Source organism: Falco punctatus (genome assembly GCF_963210335.1).
Source record: "Falco punctatus genome assembly, chromosome: 13".
Taxonomy (NCBI): domain Eukaryota; kingdom Metazoa; phylum Chordata; class Aves; order Falconiformes; family Falconidae; genus Falco; species Falco punctatus.
The window spans coordinates 11,772,051-11,792,440 of NC_137593.1; the positions used below are offsets into that span (position 1 = coordinate 11,772,051).

The window sequence follows — 20,390 nt, forward strand, 5'->3', positions numbered from 1 at the left end:
ACGGGAACCTCAGATCAAATAATGAGGAGTAAAGCAGGACTATCCCTAAAACTCTATACATTTTTGCAGCGAGGTTCAGAGGCAGCCCCACATCTCATCCCTGTTCTGTCTCTTGAAATCACCCTATCTACCCTGAGGCAGGTGCAAAGCTCTCTCAGGCTGGGAAGAGTTAAAATAAGGAGACACTTTTAAGCTACTACATTTGCATTTGAGACAACCACCAGCACTGGAGCCACAAAGGTATTTCTCAACTTCTGATGTTCAAGGAGGTCTGAAAGTGGGTGTGGTGGCAAAGTTTCCATTCCTGATTCTTACGTTGTTGTCCGGAACAACCTCAATTCCATATCGATTATGGCACCTAGACTATCATACGACCTTTCTGCACGGTTAAGAGCCTAAGAGAAACTAATTGGTGCATATAGCATAAAGGTGTGCAAACTCCGGATTTGAGCTGCTGTAAGACAATCTGTGGATACAAATGGCACTGGGTAATAAACCAGGCTGAAACGCAGCTTTCTTGTACATCTGGTGTTAAATTAACAAACCAGAACTTTTAGCTTCTTGGCTTTCTCCTTCATTTTGTTTCAGAGCACAAGTCTGCACAGAAAGCCAGGCATAGCAGCAGCACATTTGGGGGAGTTGCAGCTCTATACCACATCAGTGTGTGACAAGATGCAGAAGAAAAGCTCTTAGTGATTAAAAAACTGATCTCCTGCTCCTTAGGGCTGAAAAGCAGCCTGCAACAGCTCAGGCACAGTCAGGCAGTGACAGTCTGACCTGGAAGAGCTGCTGCAGTAGCAGGGACCTTTGCCGAATGGGTGAAAAAGGGAGCACCACCTCCCAGAGCAGTTTTGCTCTCTTTGATCCAGCCCCAGTGCACAAGGGAACCACCAACAGGGCAGAGATGTGGAGGGAAAAGCCTTCCCCAGAGTTCCTCACAGCTGGAAGCACAAAGACACCACCCACGCACCCCCCATTTTCAGTACCCAGTTCTACAGGGCTTTTGGGTTGCCTTGCCTCCTCTCCAGACTGGGGGTTTGAAGGTGCCTGCTGGGAACTCCCTGGAGACAGAGACAACCACTAGCCCTCGCTCCTTTCAGGGCTGCATGCCACATTCTCTCAGATTCCCCCACAAGTGTTCAGGAAATCCCCATTTCTACTCTCTCTATAACTGGTCTGCGTCCGGTAACTGGGTGTCAGCCCTACAAGAGTCCCTGCTGCCATTCACCCAGTTCCTCTGGTGCAGAGCCGGGCTCAGACGAACTGCTGCCTCTCCCGAGTCTTACTGTGCTTCTACTCGTAGCATGTTATGGCCAATTCCATGCAAAGCACAACACAGACACACACCCTGCCCTGGCTGCGGCTGGGACAGAGTTAGTTTCCTCCACAGTAGCTGGTATGGTGCTATGTTTTGGATTTGGGACCAAAATAGTGCTGATAAGGCAGGGATGTTTCAGCTGTTGCTCACACGGCTTTGAAGGACATCTCTGTTTCTCACACCATCCCACCAGCGAGCGGGCTGGGGGTGCACAAGAAATTGGGAGGGGACAGAGCGGGGACAGCTGACCCCAAGTGACCAAAGGGATATCCCAGACCACGTGCCATCGTGCTCAGCAATAAAAACTGGGAGAACGAAGGACTTATTATGGTGTCTGTCTTCCCACGTAAATTACGTATGATGAAGTAACTGTTCCTGCTTCCTGGAAATGGCTAAACACCTGCCTGCCGTGGGAAGCAGTGATTGAATTCCTTATTTTGCTTTGCAGGTGTACACAGTTTTTGCTTTACCTATCAAACCGTCTTTATCTCAGTCCACAAGTTTTCTCACTTTCATCCTTCTGCTTCTCTCCCCATCCCACTGGGGGGTGAGTGAGCCAGCAGCTCTGCGGGGCTGAGCTGCCCACCTGGGTTAACCCACAATATATCCCTAAGGTCGTGGCAGTAACACCTCCCCCATAATCTCCAACGTGCCTAACCAAGGACATATTTCCCCAGGAGCTGATTTTCTAGCAAGGACAGGGTATTCCCAGTACAAACCATACTCACAGCCCAGAGGAAGGTCATTCAAAGAAACACGTGGGCAACGCCAGTAACCATGCCAAGCAGCAGGACCAGTCAGCTTCACAGAAGGTAAGGCTGCCTGCAACTTTGCCCAGGCGAGTGCAGGTGCTTTGCCCAGCACAACAGCTGGTGCTGGTAGAAAGAAGCAAGATATTTCGCCAGCAATGCACTGTCCTGTTCCCATTCCCCAGGAATGGTTTAAGAGGCATCTAATGAAGCTCAGAGGTCTCACTGTTGGCAAGGTGAGAACACTTCAGTGGCTGACTTGCCCCAAACTGTTATCATTTACGAGATGGTTTTGCATGACGTACTGGCGTCAGAAGTCAGTAGACAAACCTAATGAGAGATTTTAATCAGCCCCAGCACAAAAGGAAGGAGATTCCTGCATAATACCAGAGACTGAAAAGCTCTCTTTTGGGATCAGCTCTGCTCTGCAGGAAGAGGCTGTGGTACAGGTGAAAAGGCTACAGCCAGCACTCACAAGACAGACATCCAGCCAGTTTTTGGAGAGCTCCAGCCTGGGCCAAGCACCTTTCAAAACCTCCTTTGCCACTGCAATGCACAAACACCATTCAGCCCTATGGAGTAACTCCTATTGCAGGAAAAAATAAGGCATCCCCCACCCCCTAAACAAAACAAAGAGGGGGGGGAAGGAAGCAGAGCCAGGAAACTACAAGGACATTCTTAGAGAGGCCACTGCTGCAGGATAAAGGATCAGACTTTTACGCACATACTGAGGTTCCTTCTGAAACTCATTTCAGGCACCTGAACAAAACTATCAGCTTTCCACGAAGGCTCAAACCATCCCCTGCTGCCAGTGAGGAAAAAGTGCTTGTAGAAAACTACCTTCGTCCTCACAGCTGCCTGGGGGAAGCTGGACTAGGTTGAAATACAGGACATATTTCTGTCTCACCAGTGAGAAGTAATGAAAATACTGTCAAGGAATGAAAATAATGAGATGTAAAGCAAGGATACCTCTTTTTCAGATTGGACTCTACAGACGCAAATGCATTATTGTCATCAGAAAGGTGTAAGATCACTTAGGTTGGTTTTGGTTAAAAATTCTTGGTCTCTGCCCTGCAGATAAACATGACCCAGAAGCCAAGACACCCTGCTAGGACTCAAGATGAAACTGGTTCTCATTGCTGCCATTTCTGGGCGACTTGGGAGGTCACATACAATTGCTGACGCTGGCTTCTGCTTCAGTTGCTGTAAACATGTGGTCAGAGAAACTCGGAAGCCCCAGCAAGACTTGTGGAAGTTCACAGTTGCTTAGACTCACCTTCCTGCAACGCCCAGCACGACTTTGTGAAACCTGCATCCTCATCACCTGCATCCTCAGAGGCATAAAGATAACAAGGGTTAGAGAGAAATAGAGACTTATGATGCTCTCTCCTTGCCCCTCCCCAAAGCATATTGAGGTTTTAAGCTACAGTACAGGACACAGCCATTTAGCTACTCAAGATTTTCATCTATGTGGAAACTGAATCAAAAGTAAATTATTTCTCTCCCATTCTGCACGAATGGGGAACCATTCTCTGCGATGGTCAGGTCCTGAATTTGAATGAGATGACACTAAGTTCAAACTAGCTCCACATACATATGACTGAAAAACTCAACCAAGCCAATTTTTAAGTTTTGGGAGAAGCACACCAAATTTTTCTTGCTGTTACTGTGTATTGTGGCAGGGCCTAAAAGCCTTAGTTACTGGCTAAGCTGCTTGTGTCCTCATATCGTGTAAGCACTAAGGTTGTCAATGAACCATGGGACCAGTTGTGCTGGTTCATAAGCCACGACTTGCCCCAGTTGCAGTGTGGCTACACTGGCTCAGCCGCTCCAGACAGTCCCAATCCCTGGCTCTGGGCTGAAACAGAATAGCAACGGCAGCTGTTACCAGTATTGCTGGGGCATGGAGTGATGGGATCCTCAAGAACTGCTACTGTACTTTGCCAGTGGATCACTCCCTGAGGTGGTGGTTCATGACTAGGAGCTCCATGGCATTGAGCTTTTGGTGCAGTTAGGATGGAAATGCTGGCTGTTTCAAACAGCCCCGTTTCCACAGGGCCTGAGGATGGAGGGGGCTTAAGTGAAACAGAACTGTTTTCCTCAAGTCCCAGAGCTGCCACACTGCTCACTTGGAAAAGGAGGAAAAAGACAGGAGCCAGTTTTGTGGAAAATCATGGTAGGCCATGATCTGCTGAGTTAACATAAAAACAAAAAAAAAAAAGAAAAAAAAGAGGGAAAAAAAAGGCAAGTCATCTGCTTAATAGGAGCCAGTCCATTAGGATACTGCAAATTCGATCCAGGGGAAAAGCAGTTAGAGAAAAGGGTAAAAATTTCAGTGAGACATGCTGCTTGACAAAGAATTCATTTGGTGCTAATGGCCCTGCTTCTTGCTACCAACATGAACCACACTCCCAAAAGGCAGTGCATGAGCAGACATGAACAATAAAGTGATTTGTTCTCAGGAAGCATTCAACCTCTGCCAACAGTCAACTGGATCCAGACAACGGCTAGGGCAGTCAGACCGGCACATGGCAGACCAAATGAGGAACTGTATCACTTGGCACGGAGCTGCTATTTCCAGCACTTACATCCCATCCTCACGTTAGCTCATCTTTTTCACTCTTCAGAGGAAGAGGACTGTGCATCTAATGAAGTCTGGACCCACAAAGGCCAGAATTTTTCCTTGAGATCAGTAGGTGGAGGTGTCCTCGCCTCATAAAATCCCTTAGTAGGTGGGTCTGGTTTTCAGATAGCCTCAGCATTCATAGCTGTCAGCTACAGCTTAATATATAAAACACTTTAAACACCTGCAGGATAAACCTTATTGTTTCAGGTATCCACTCATTTTTACTTGTCCTTTTTATTCTTTTAATTAGCAGAATTAGCTCTCAGCATCATTAAAGGAAAAACAAATAAAATGAAGTAATACTTTAAATTAGACTTTTAAGATGAAAACCAGCAAGGCATACTGGGAACCATTTTTTAAATTAAATACAGTGCTAGGTCACTCACACTCAGAGCGAACAAAATAACTGATGCTCCCCAAATCTGTGGACTTAAAATCACATCAGAACAGCATTCCCCATATTTGAAGAAGAAGAAACCAAACATTTAAAGCTGGCACCTGGATTTCTTACTGTTTGTGTGAGGCATTTTCACTTTCACTGCAATAAATTACTGCCCTAGTTTCTTGGAAACTTGGACCATACGCCAAGGACTGCTGAGAGAACTTGTAATAAAAGGAGGACACGTTCCAGAAACTTATTAGATGTCCTAGGGTGTGCGACTCAGCCTGTTGTTTGGAGAGCATCAGATCCTTATAAAGAGCAGAAATTTGGATCACAATCCTTTAACGGAATACAATGCCCTTCCACTGCAGGGTAGAAAGCAGTCTGGAGCTGGGAAGAAACTTGCTTTGAAACATCAGATCCCAACCACTGACAAGACGCCAGGCTAGAAGACTTACTGGTCTGATAACGCAGTAGGACAATGTTGTATGTTCTGTAACCAGAAGTTGGCTTCTTTTTAAAATCTGTTAGCAGCAGATTCCCATACAGCTTGGCCAGAACAGTCTGGTTTTAAAGTCTGTTTTGTTTGTCTTGAAACATCTTGCTGCTTCTCACCCATCAATAAATTCTCAAGAGTCCCACTCCTTTTACAGTTTATACAAATAGCAGAGGTTAGGAAAGCGCAGCATTGCCTGGGGAAGCCCACACGGCTTAGTCACAGAGGTATTCTGACACGTAGCTCCCACCAGGGTCAGTGGAGGTTTGCATGGCTGCATCGATACCCTCCTTGCTAGCCATGCCCACACATCTCCTCAAGCTCCGTGGGCCACACGGCGCAGCCAGGTGTGTCCAAGGGGCCTCACAGACTCCGTTAGCTCACAACACCGAGCAAGGTGTGCCTCCCAGCCTTGCCTCTCCCGGGCAAGGGCTTCCTTCCACACTGAGCCAGTCTGCGGGCAAGTGTGAGGATGGTCCAAACTGGCAGGAAGGTCTGGCTCAAGGATGAATTCAAGCCCCAAGCTACAAGGTAAGTCTGGATGTGGTTCAATAGCTGGGGGGAAGGTAGCTTGCTTGCTTTTCTGCTGCCACCACTCAAAGACACGCATGAATGCAACGCACTGCTTTTTATCTCTCACTGTAACCTCCACCACTGCCATTTATAAAGACTAGTGGAATTTTGTTTAAAGGAAACAAAGTCAAACCAAGCAACCACTCTCACTCCCCATCACAGCAGTATTTCTCCTCCAGATAACTTCCTTGGTTGCCTTCTCCTACACACTTAAACTCTCCAACGAACAACACTTCTGACACCAAACCAATGTCACTGGTGGCATCCCACATGCCAAGGCTCTCCCCATGAGAGACCATGAACAATGAATAGCTTGTGCCTGCTTTGCAACACTTCTGAGCAAACAACGCTATCTCTGCAGAGGCAGGCCAGGCTGAATAGAACCTGTGCTTTCAACTCATGTGGAGACAAAACTGTTGGGGACAGACTTTGTTGATAATAAAAGAGAGTGAAATGTAAACAAATGCACACCCTAAAAGTTCATCAAACCCCAAACAAACCTATCAAAAAGACAAAGAAAAAGAAACCCTTTAGAAGCATTTTTACCCAGTCACTGCCAGATAATTTTAAAGCACTTGTACAGAACAAGCCCTCCATGCAAATTTAAATAGACTTACCAGTTTACATCTCGCATACAACACTGTCCATAAACAAAATCATGCTGAATATAGAGAAATTACATCTAAAAGACATGCTAGCACCACACAGCACTTTGGTCCCAGAAGAAGTTCCCTTGCAGATCTGTGTGTCTTATGCAATAGCTGTATTTGCTTATTGTAAACAAAATTGCAGCCACTTTAAGTACAAACACACCCCTCTTATTCAGGCAGGCCATTTCCACTGCTCCCATTACGAACTTACCAGGGTGGTGGTATATCTAGCAAAAGCCTCTACACGGCATATAGAAAAAATACCTAACAACTTTTAAGAGGGAGGTGCAGAATTTGCTACGTATGTGTTGGACCTTTCAACCCTGAATGGTGGAGCCCTACCAACAAAGGCAGAATCAACATTTTTCTTTCATTAGCTTCAAAACCTTCCGAATGGCATCACAGGGGCTTTTTGGGGCTTTTTGTGAACAACACAGGAAAGGAGGACACTTTACTGCATTGGCCCCTCAACTTACTGCTCAGCAGATAATTAATTTCTAAGCATATCCATAGTTTCTCTGAAGTATTTGGAAAATGAAGTTTCTCAGGCACTAATATAAAAACTGGTCTCACTTTTCAAACTCTACACTCACTCACACTTCAAAACATCTAAGAATTGAACATGGAAAAACATGCCTATAGAGTTCTGCATTGCAATAGGCCAGAATAAGAAATGCACGCTCAAGTACATACGCTTCAGCTTGTTGATCGCAGTACCGTTCTGCAAGATGCATTTCATCTTTCACGAATCTTGGTATCGTGGAGCAGCTGTAGCTGTACCTACCAACCACCTTCAGCTGACCTGTAAGGAGTGATACAGTTTTGACCTCCTAATGGTAAAGCCAGTGAGGTTTTTGGGGTGGTTGCTCCCCCTGCCCCAAAATAGTCTACACTCAACGCTGTTCAAAAGCTGCTCTGCATCTGAGAATCAGATCTGTTCCAATACGAAACTCAGCACTGCTATAAAATAAATAAAACTCAACTGCTGGAGCATTGTGTTACCCTCCTGTGTTATCCACGTATGCAAATGCATGCGCTTAGCACTTCAGTGTTAACAACTTGGCCATTGGTTTTACATGCTGGAAAAAACAGCATTTCAAAGGAAGAAGAAAAGCCGCCTACCCTGGAAAACCACTAGGTGAGTTTTTACGGCTGTTTTCCATTAGCCCTTTGTGAACCAGAGGACATTTTTCCATTAATTGTGTTTATTAACTCTGAGAGGAGTTGGATGAATCTAAGCACAAGTCAGAGATCTGTTGTGATTTCTTTGTCTAGCACGGAGATCTATGCCACACAGGCTATCAAGTGTTTATAATCACTTTATGTTCTATTTAGTTTGGGAATTAAAGCAACACCCATACTTTGCCTGCTTTATGTTAGACCTTTAGATACCCTGAAGTTACCGAGCAGTAAATATAACTTCTGCACAAATATGCTAGATAATAAACCAGGGGTGCCTCCTCCTATAAAACAACCCGATTCCAATTTAAAATCTATTATCCAAAGGGGTTACCTGAAGTTGTGTGCGGGAGCTCTTCCTGCCAACACCTGACACAGCATCACTGATATTGGCAGGTTCCATGGGAACTGCATCACACCAGGAAATGGCCTTGACTCCTCAGTTGCTGGCACAACTCAAGGCCTCCGCAGAGGTGTAAAGCTTTCTTCTGGTTCTAAGGAAATGACTGGTGGCTTTACAACTCTCTGCTCTAGGGGAAGGCAGTGTCACTATCAGAGCTTTTTACCTTTCACACTCTGTTCCACTTGTTTGTTTCTCAAACTCCAAATGGAAATGCCAGAACAAAAGCCTTACCTTTTCCCTTTTTGTACCTGTTAAAGCATTTGCTTTTGAAGTCCACCTGTGGCAAATATGCTGCCTGCTTTTTGTGCACTGCTGCTGAGGCAGCAGCCAAATTCAAAGATAAACTGCATTTGTTGCTGTTGCTCTTAACAGCTCTGTCACATGAGGGGGTGTTACTGAAAAGCCAACCCTCAGTGAAGACTTTAGTGTTTCCCGGTCCCTGTTACTTTTGAGAGAAACAACAACAAAGAGCACTACCTTTGTAACTCACTGGCAGAACTAACTGCTGGGGTTTTTATTTAGTTGGAGGGCTTCCTGACCTCTCTTGCCCAGCCAGTACTTCAGATTCGCTGAAGACCAGCACAAAATCCGTAAGACATAACCAGACCATTGCTCAGAACCGATACATATAAAAAAGCAACAAAGACCAAAGAAGATTGTCCACAGCCACACGTAAAGAGAAAGTTACTTCTGATCTGTTCATGTTCATGTTCTTATGGTTTCTTCTATGAATGAAGTCCGTCCTTCCAGCAGAAAAAATGGATCATTCATTCCACAAATGTTAAACTAGAATTAAGAAAAAAACGTAGGAAGAAGGAATAGGAGTAATTGCTGCAGATAAAGCTGCTGATCAGATCAAGAGGTGAGCATGGATGCTGCCTTGGGCACTGGCACGGTGTTTTTCAACTGCCACGGGTCCATCACAAGTTAATGAAATACTTTCTCTCCAGTCTCTGGTGGCCAAACACAGATCTCACTCCACACAAGACAGCTCCAGGCAGTGAGGCTCTGCACATATGGTGCACATTTTCCCTCCTAGTGCAGAACCTTTGAACAGATACCTTCCAACTCATTACAAAGGCGTAATTTAAAAAAAGCAAGCGGCAGGCTAGTTCAGCAAGCAATAAGTAAAAAAGACAGTTAATTGGTCAGACTCATGTGCTGAGCCCTACATACTGTCTCCAAAGGCCCTTTACCCTGGGACACAGAAGGCATAGAGCAGAAGTTTCTTCTCAAGGTGGCAACGTCAATATAGAGTAAACTATTAGAGACACTGGGACTATATTCATCTCCCGTATCAGTCCTGGGCTGCTGCTGCGACCTTGAATTGTAGTAACAAGGCTCTTGTCTTGGCTAGTTTTAGAGACAACAGGTGCATTCCATCAGATAATCCCTGAATCACTGTGCAACGCCAGCCAGCAACCTCACCCTCTTCTCTGCAGGTTGCCAGTAAAGCTCATTACAGGAAGCTGGCTCTGTCCTTCAACAATGTGACAGGCGAGTCTCGAGGAAAGGAGCTGTTCTCACTTCCTGTAGGACTGGCTGCCTGCAGAAAAATGGCAAGAAAGGGTCTGTCAGCTGAAAGCAGTATTTATTACAAGACAGGAGCTGCCTGAGGGCAACACTTGTTCAACCTGTACAGTGACACAAACACCACAAAGAACACGCACAAAGGCACCTTAACCACTGATGTTTCAGCTTAAAAATGCAGAATGTACTGATGGCAGCCACTTGTCAGGGGACGCTGAAAGAACTTGCGGAGGAGCAGGGAGTCACCAGGGCCCAGTTGCATTCCCGACAGTAATAATTTCTTTTCTTCTGGTAAAGATTTCTGTACTACCCTAGCTCCGCTGTGCCCTAGACAGGACTCTGTACACTGCAAACAGCTTGAGCATGCCCAAGCAGAGTTGCTTGGAGCAGATGCAGCGTAAGGAACAGAGTAGCTTAAACATTCAGCCATGTCCACATGAGCGCATAAGCACAGCTGAAAGCCTAAATTTGGAGGTCTACCCCCTGCTCTAGCCATGCTGCCAGTGTTACTTACCCCTCTACCAGCTAGGAAGTGGAATCCACAGAAAATCCCAGAATGGCTGGTTTTATCTGGAGGAGCTTGGTTTTGCTTAAAGGTACAGCTTTAGAGCTCAGCTAACAGCAGTGGGCTACATCTCAGGCAGGAATCTGGTCCCAGGCCTGCAGCTGCACTAAGTACCTGTGCTTCCTCTGCATTCCTCAGGCATTCCACACACTCCATGCTCCAAGAGGAGCAGTTCAGCTAGTCCAGCTAGGCTTATGTAAAAGCAACTTATTTCCAGAAAATAGACCTCTAATAAATATTTAAAAGCAAGCTAAAAACGTGTCTCTAAAATAAGTGAGCACACAGAGTAAGTACAATCAGAAACTCATGTTTTTCTCATCATGCCCGTCAGCTACAAACCCGTGTATTTCTCCAGAAATACCAAGAAACCCACAAACTAAAGACAGTCTGCCACTGAGACAGTCTTTTACGCTGACATACCTACGTAGTCAGCCAAAGGGAGACAACAACTGCTGAAATCTACTGATTGCTGATATCTGTGCATCTGATATAATTTTTGACTTACAGATGATTCAGCTAGAAAATTAAACAAACGGTAGCACAGAGCTTTACTAGGGAAACATTAGGGGCTTACCGGCTTCAGATGCCTTCCCTGCACCTTTAAGTAATGGTTGGGAATTACCTTTGAGAGCCTTAACTTTGGACATAGGTGCTTAAAGCCCTTTTTAGTCCTTTAAAAATCTGGTCCTTATCACCTTCCTCTCACTTTTCCAAATTATAAACACCTGTGTGAAAGCCCCTGCAAGATGAACAAAAACTAATAGGTGCCCTGTGACAGCAGACAGCAACGCAGGATACATATAAGCAGAGTGAATGGAAAACTACTTGTTTGCAAAATAATTTCTTCGCTATTTTAGCGGAAAGATAAGAGTTTAATATTCAGTTGCTGACACCAACTCTGTCTCATGACACAGGTGGACAGATAGAAAACAAAAACTTGGGAGAAAAGGAAAATGGACACATAGCTAAGATGTGATGCCTGCTACAAATTCAGCTTTAGGATGCACAGACACAGCAAAGATAAGAGCTATATTGTAAGACAAATCCTATCCAATAAAAATTAGAAGAATCCAAGAGTCTGGTCTTTAAAATTACATATACTGAATCAACAAGGAAACCCAAGCGATGTAGAACTCTGATTATGCTCTGCTTTAATGCAATTTCAAAATAAAATAATTATACACTGTGGCACTGGAAAAGGAACTTACTCCAGAGCCCTACGAGAGCAACCTAAGTGTGTTGCATTTTTCATAGGACATGCACCCGGAGTGTAAAGATGCCCTGGAGAAACTAGAACGTGCAGAGGAGTTTTGTGTGCACACATACACACTATGCTTTTCCCTTCTTCAGCAGAGCTCCTTTTCAATGAGCCAGCGCTTTTGTAAATGAACTGAGACAGGAACCAGGGACAGACTCCCAGGTGTTAACAGCACATTCAGTCAGGGCAGAACAGTGCTCCTGTCACAGGAAACAGAAAGCACTGATGTCAGAGGTAAAACACAGGACATATGCAGCAAAAGTAAAGCTGAAAGAGCTGGCAGTATTACCTAAGCACAGGACCACTCAAACAAGTACTCTTTAGGTCAAAACCTCCCTTAACCACCAAGGACATTCCCTTCCACTGTGTCATCTGTACTCCCTGAATGAAACCATGCCATCTCCCTGCACATGCAACTGTGTGGAATGACAGTGAGTGAGCAACACAGAAGACTTAGGAAGCTCTTTCCAGTTATGTTGCTGATTTACTAGGTTATTTCGATTCTCTGTGCTCCGTTTTCCCTACCTGTAATGAGGAATTAACAAAATACACACACTTCAGATTTCTTGGGAAGGTTTGCAGGGTATTACGAGTTACCATGTTTTCGTGAAATATTTAAAGATAACAGTTACAGCTGAAGAATAGAGCTGATGTTACACTGTGATCAAATAGTCATCACTAAACTTACACCACATTTGAAATTTAAATACACAGCACATAGCTCCTACCATTTTCATTGATGATGGGCCCAGAGGTGCATTAGGTGTATTTGAATTTAGCTAGTTCTATCCAGGCTGCAGGGAAAAAGCATTACTGAAGAATGAATCTTTCTTCATTCTGCCCCTCCCCCCACAAAAAAAACCCCAAAAAACTAACTCCCCACAACTTACACACTATACACCTGTTTTACTGTTGGGTGAGCATCTGAGATCAACGTTTCCACTTAATGGGCTTGCGTTGGCTGCTTAAAGCAAGCGTCCTCCATACTTTCCCTCCAACCTTAAGTCACAGCCACCTCTCTTCCAAGCCCACCACAAACTAGTACTGCTTAAACTTCTTCAGGCAACAACACATCCATATGGCTCTTAAATACAAGTCTCCAGCAGAATGGTGACTGCCACAAGCAGCCCAACATGTGTGGCTGCCTGCTTACGAGGCTGCCCTGAGCCTATCTTCTGAACTGCCTGACATCTGGTCGACATTCAGTAGACACACTGTAGACAGTGTAGACACACCCAGGGATCCAAATTCAAGAACATTAAACAGTTTACACAGTGGAGTGAACAAGTGTCTAAAGAAAAGGAAAAAGTCTAATGACATTAGACGAAGTCTGAGCCTAGAAGCTTCCCCCCCAGACTTCTGAGAATTTGGGCCACTTTTCTCCACCCAGAGACAGGAAAAAGCATGTCTCCTAACCGTTCACATGACAGCCTGGAAATAGGAGCAGTGTTTGGCAGGATATAATTACGTGGTTGTACAACCTGCAGACGACAAGTACAATGTCATATACTCCTGGCACATTTGTAGCATACGACTTCATTCCTGGAGAGCTACTACAGTGCTCCCTCCTTTCCCACCCCAAGGACTGACAAACAGATGACTCTTCCCCACTTACTCTGTTGGCTCCTTGTGGATGATCCTGAGGAGCTGGGATGGCTGGTTTGTTGGGGTCCAGACTGAGAGAACTGTGGGGCAATGCCTGGGACCTTTCCCTTTCTAGGGCTGGCACTCTGCACTTCAGGAGTGCGAGGAATCTTAGGTTTGCTGGTGAAGGCTGAGGGAAACTCACTGTAGGAGGAGATGGAAAGGGTTAGCAATGCACGGAGAAGTATGTATGCATAGTACGTCTGCAACCAAGTGAAACCTGCAGTACGTGCTGTGACAGCATGACCGACTGCTCAAAATTCAGGGAAACTGCACATGGAAAGGAACATGACACCACAGGTACCGTTCTGGGGCATGTACTCACCACACAGCCTCTAAATCTGGCTCTATGGACCTGTCTATCCCACTCAAACCTGGTTTTTTGGACAACAGGATTGAACAGGTTCAGTTAGGTCCCCTCCAAACAGGTAATAGATCTTTAGCTTGTTTTCTGTTGTATTTATCACACAGACAGACTTAATCTGAGGTGCAAAAACCATATATATAACTATATATGCTACAGCACAGGAATACATGGTTTTAGGGCACAGACACTATTATTTCTCCCAGGTACAGGTCACAGTCTTGGCAGACAGAGGCAGCCTCCCTGGCTCCTGGCTGTGACCACATTTGTAGCACTCCCTGAAGGCTTGGTCAAAAGAGCAAAGAGCTGTGATGGCATCTATGAAATAAATTCCCTAAGTACACAGGTTTCTTGTTCACACTAAGAACATAAACCAGCTGCTGCTATCTCACAGTCTGCTTGTGTTGCAAGAATACTCTTCTTTAAAATTTAGCCATGACTGCGTGAGGATACACTGTCCTTCCCTCCCCCGAGCACCAACATATTCATTCCCAGGTACAAAAATGGAGGCTACCAGGAAACACCAAGTCTCTAAAATAGTTCTAATCTATGGTCATGTTTGCTTTAGTAAGTCAATTTTATCTTAAAAGGAGAAAAAGTTAAACTGAAGTAGCAGCTACATGAAAAAGCTCATCATATTAAAAAAGGACATAAAAGCAGAACCAAAGGCAGGACAGCGAAAAAGGCACTATCCAAAGACAGGTGATTAAAATGGAAAGTCCCGGTGTTATTAGCTCCATGAAAAGAACCCTTTGTGACCATCAGAAAGGGTGATTAGGAGGATTTTCGAGACATGTAATCTCCCCTCCTCCCCTGGGAATGCTGCTGAGTCAGTGCTGATTAGCCCATCCATACCCGTGCTTCACCTTACAGGGAGATGTGAGCTAGTGTTTCTTTTGTATTTTAAATAGCATTAATTGTCTGTATTTTGCATATGTATATGCTAACCATTAAGGACAGAGGCATTGCTAACTGGCCTGCTAAGAGCCATCTCTGCAGCCCTCTACCTATCTCTATTAGAAGTGTTACACTTGTCTCATTTCAAAGGAGGAGGTGGCAGATGGCAGCAGAAACACACCAGCAAAACAAACCCAAGAAAGTAAGATTGGCTATATAAAACCCCAAGGCACGGACCACTGACATGTTTAAATATCTCTCTCCATAGTACAGTCTCATTGTTACTGCTTTTTTGTCATTTCATTCATTTCGGTCTTGAACCAAAGCTGGGTGAACCGGGTTTTCAATTCTCTAGTGCTCTCCACGGTAATCTCATGTGTACTACGGTATGTTAATGTGGATAAAAAAGGGAGATCCAACAGCCTCACAGCAGTTTATAAGCTATAAATGAGCTTTTTCCCCCCTTACTCAGCAATCGATAACAAAATCCTGGACCTGTATTCCCATATACTGAGAAGCGTTTTTACAGCCATCAACAATTTTTACAAGAGCTCCACCGCAGTAACCTGGGCAGCTAGGTAAGGCTGTAAGCACTTTGGAGACAAAGCAAAGTACTGCAACCAGAGTAACTATATTTTACCAAAAAAAAAAAAAAAAAAAGATACACACAATGTTCACACAGGATGGCTTTGCAAACTCTTCAGGGAAGGATTATATGATATAAACTGGTAGCAAACACTGAAAAAAAACCCTGCTGTTTTTCTTACAGGATGCAGAGCAGATCTTGGTCTCTTCGTGCCCAGGTGTCACAGAACCACCTCGTCTTTTACTACATCAATAAACAGGCCAAGATCAACAGAAAACAATTAAGCCTCAGAATAACACAGAAAACTGCTATTTGGCATCCTTTAGAACTTGGTGAGATAAAGAAAGAAGCAGAAAAATCTGCTGTGGGAAAATGTTCTGTAGTACTTGGTAAAGGAGTCATTTATGACAAGGTGTGGTAATTTGAGAGCAAGTGCTGGAACAAAAAAACCCACCACAACCCACAAGCAAACAAGCAAACAAACCCACAACAAACTTACACAGAAGCCTACATTTGCACTGAAAAAGAAGAAAACTGTTTATTTGGAAACAATGGAAAGAATTGGTTATAAAAAAAGTGCACAACAGACTGACACTGGGATCAGAATAATCAACCAAGAGACATGACAGGAGTTAAACACACAAAGATGAGTTAGATCATTTTCTGCAAGAGAAATACACTCGGACTTCTGGCCATTTTTAACAGTTTATCAGAAAAAAAAAAGACCATTAGAAACCTAAGACATCCCTGCAAAGTTTAAGATCTTTATTATGACGATTCTGGACATAGTCACAATAAAAGGGCTTTTTTCAGCCAGCCACAATTGTAAGCTTAAGTCTATTACAAATTTATCCTTCATTAGCTAAAAAGCACAACAGATCTATATCCTTACATGATCAAAATGCAGTAGGGAATAGCAAGCAGGAGCAGCAGTCTGACATACATCAGCTAGAACAATCACTTGCTCCTGCAGAAATAAACAACTGCAATAGACATGTCACTACTAGGGTCTCATTCTTCTCTCAAACTGTTTAAGCTTTCTTATCCCTGTGTGGTTCAATTCCCAATTTATACTGCTAAGGAAGCGGGGAAATAGCAGTGACTGCTTCATCATCACAACTCAGCCCTCCTTTTCTCATACGTACCTCTTCTATGAAGGTCTTGATATTTGCCTAGTAGGAAGGCTACATCTCTTGCAGTGGTCAAAACTATGACTGAAGCATCGATTTATTCACTCTGTTTGTTCTGCAAACTAATTAAAGTATGCTTCCAAGAATGAAAGAATGAAAAGGCAGGTCTAGCTATTGCAACACCAACATATTAACAAATATTAACAGAAAACCCTGTGTTCATTTGGATTGTGAACAGCTATATTCCCACATCCGTAACTCGAGGCTGCATTTGAAAATAAAAACTACTGTATGTATGCTAAGGAAGCACGCAATGAAAAGACAGTATCTTCTTCTGCAGGATACTGCACCTGTGCCTTCAGTTAGAGATCCATCTATTACTGAGATTTAGACATACATTTATGAAGAAAAAGTAAAGATTACTTGGGACACGTCTTTTTAATAATAGCTTACGACTGCAGAGAAGCAAAGCCTCTCACCAAGGTGGGGGGCAAGATGCTTCCAATATGGCTTGCTTCTTGCAAGCCAGAGCCTGAAAAATAATCTGTCTCTGTCACAAAACAAGCAGTATTTGGCCACAAAATTCTCATAGTCTACTTGTATTTGTAGGATGGGTTTAGCTACTGTTAGGACAGGCAACAGAAATAAAAGCAGTAATGCTGGGATAGGGGTATGACTACTAAGCACTTCAGCTGCTAACCAGTGATAACTTGTTGACACTATAAAATTTCTGAGATGTCACCATGGAAACAGCACAACTGGGGAAAAAAACCTCCAACTCAAGGACTCAAAACCACACCAAACCTCCGAAACACACAGAGGCATCTGTAGGCCACCCTTAAGCAGACAGCCCAGTTTTCAGAAGCACTAGAGCTTTAACTGACAAATAACTAAGCACTTCTGAACAATCAGATCCATAAGAAGTTGGTAAAACCCCTCCTTTAACACACCTCCACCCATCCTGTGTTTTACTTCTGGAATGTACTTGCTTTTAGAATTTCTCTACCCTCACTGTTTAAAACTTGGCCCAATCAAATTAGCTATAGGAAAAAGCTGTTAATGTCTGAAGGACACATGCGGGCCCTGAAAAACTTTGGTAAACCATGGTCCAATTGCTAATGAATTCCTAGTTCTCATCCAAGATATAACATCACAGTCCTACACATGACAAAGGCTTCACAGAAAGCTCAAGGTGTGAACAGGAGAAGGAGCACAAAATTCTTTCTTTTGACAGAAACTGTTTCAAGGAAGAGCTGAAAAACATTGCTGGGAGAACTCATCATACTGCCTCCCTTGTTATACCTGTCTAGCAGATAAGTCAGGGACTCTGGTCAGCAGTGCTAGCAACTCAGCATGTTTAAACACTCTGAATCCACTTAAATGCTTAATTTTTTTTTTCCTTCTGCAAGTTAGTTCCTGCCCTGTTCCCACAGTCCTACCTATTTCTTTACTAGTAAACGATTTTTCATGGGCTAGAGTGATCTAAGGAAGCAATCAGGAAGTTTTATTTGCAGAAGACTGTTGTGCATACATGTGAAGTTCATTAATAATGTCTTGCTTGAGATTTCTCCCATTCTGGACCAGATGCTTAGAAAACTGAACAGCTGCCTCTGGCACAGCTAAGGGTATTTTGTTTGGCAAGTACCACCACAGCCGTCTCAGACCAGACTACATCATACATCAAATGACTTCACAGATTGTCTTTACAGCAGCATGGAATTAGCTGGTAAGTCCTCTCAGACTCCTCTTGCACTTTTAGATACTCTTCTGGATAAATCATACCTATGCGATTGCCCATTTACTTTGTCCTGGGTGAAGTCAGTAGATCGGGAAGACAAGATACTGTCATCAGCTGGGATGCTTCGGTCCCTTCTATGGCCTGATGAGAATACTTCAGATGACTTCATTTCAACTGCTATTTAAAAAAGAAGCACATTTCAGTGAGGAGTTGTCTCTACAGTTCTACTAGAAACACAGTGAAGTCACCAGTTCCTCCTGTATGAAGGAAACCTTGAGATAATAGCAGGCTACAGATCGTGGCAGAGTGCATTATGGTTTATCAGCTGAGCCAAGCCAACGGCAAGTATGCATACTTCCAGCCCTTTGCAGCTGGAAAGTAAAACATGGTTGGATTATTTTCAAAGCAGCTACACTCTGCATTTGCAATGGGCTAGGAGCATGCAGACCATCAGTCAACATATATGAACTATTGACCATTATCTCATTAAAAGCCACAGGAATACAAACACTTGCAGTTATCTGTACGTATCCATAATAACAGGCAACAACTGCTGTCAAAAAAAGCGTTCTACATTTCTGTCAGACTTCAGGCCTATTGCATTTGTTGAATATACCTCACTTTATGCCTTGCACTAATGGAGAAGGGATGGGCAGTCAGTTTGCTGAGACGCAAGGCTACCAAGATGTGCAAGTTCAGTAAGAGTTTAGCAAAAATTCCTAGCTCCATTCCTCCTGTGCTCAGGACAGGTTGCCATTCTGATTTGCTCTCACATGCTGATATGGATGCAGGTCAGGTCATTTTCAGACAAGCGTTTGGCTGCCCAGCCTATGTTCTGTCTGACATTCAGCGTAAGTGTAGTAAGATGATCAGGGTTCACCTTTAGTCCACAAGTTTTCTGCTCACAGGAGACAAACAGGAAAAGAGACCCAGAAATATTGATTCTTCACCAAAGTGATAAAAAGGGAGAATGGACCCAGGCAAAAATCAGACTGACTCAAGAACAGCTGAATATATCCAGGCATGGAGAATATTAAGAACTGGTCTCATTTTTAGAAAACAAGACAGGATCAAGGTTTCTTGAGGCTAAACTTAAGTTTCCTTGAGATGTGATCTCGATGATGCTAACTGTTCACATAAAGCTTTTATTCTAATATTTTTTTCACTTTTGGTCTCTTGCTATTCATTTCACGACTTGACTCCATGAAACTCTGAATCCCAAAGTATTCACGTGATGCTGAAAAACACATATTCTGAAGTGAGTAGGTTTCTGGTACTGCATAATGACCATCAGACCAAGATCAGAAGTCAATAAACTGTGTATTTCCTTCACAGCAAAGATGTTTGGCAGGGCATGATGAGAGTCTCTGGAAGCAGTACAATTATTTTTACACCTTTCTGTTACATACTGTTCCCTGCCTTACCTTAGAAGGCACTCAAAGAGAAAGGGCTTATTTTCCACTGTGTTAAATTAAAGATTTTCCAATTTAAAAATTACAAAACCCACTACCTTTTGGAAAACAGGGGATGTCCAAAGACCCAGACCAATTATCATTACACAGAATGGAAGTTCTGTTACTGACATGAACAACCCGGGGATCCAGCAGTGCAGTCTTTCTTTTCTTCTCTCCTACTCCTCCTTTCTAAATCCCAAAAGGTAAGAAAGACAAGCATGTATTTTGCCGGCTACTTGCAAAAACCTGAAACAAACCTCTGGCAATCCTTCAAGTAGCTCAGTGTTGGTTTATAGCCTGGATTAGTGCTAGGCAGAATTGTCTCTGCCACACGCAAAAATTATTTGTCTTATTACATGTATAATGCATATAAACTTGCAATATGCTGTATAGTCTGACCTCCAAGATTCCGAATACAAGAAAAGAGTTTAATCTAGCAGTCTCATTAGTATCTACCTGCACGTAATCTTGACTGCAAACAGCTAACAAACTGTTTTAGACAGAGGCTACTAGCAAAGTTCTGACAATATGAAACATTAAAGCTGGCAGGAGTTTCTTCAGCGTGAAGGCTTCGTATCAAATACTCTCCATCAAAAATGAACAACATTTACTTTGTTGACTCATTCAAGCTCCCTGTTTAAACCTCCCCACAAATCTCTACAAACTGCCAGACAGCATCAGCAGCACAGAAAAAGTGACAGAGGTTGAGTTAATGCATTACACTAGCAAGATATTATCAAAATGTGGTTTAGAAGGTATGCTGGGCTCTTGGCAGCTGCATAAGGCCTTAGAAATTGCATCCAATTACACTATAAAACAGCAAATAGGAACACATTTGATACCTGCTT

General features: G+C 43.6%; 1 protein-coding gene across 1 annotated transcript in view; it reads right to left on the minus strand.

The window, feature by feature from the left end:
* Nucleotides 1–20,390, minus strand: part of ARMC9 (armadillo repeat containing 9) — a 91,207-nt gene that overhangs the window by 9,578 nt on the left and 61,239 nt on the right. Inside the window, 4 exon segments of the mRNA XM_080409342.1 lie at nucleotides 3,344–9,922; nucleotides 13,345–13,398; nucleotides 13,400–13,517; nucleotides 18,133–18,265. Of these exon segments, the coding sequence (XP_080265468.1) occupies nucleotides 9,836–9,922; nucleotides 13,345–13,398; nucleotides 13,400–13,517; nucleotides 18,133–18,265 (392 nt within the window). The 3' untranslated portion in view covers nucleotides 3,344–9,835.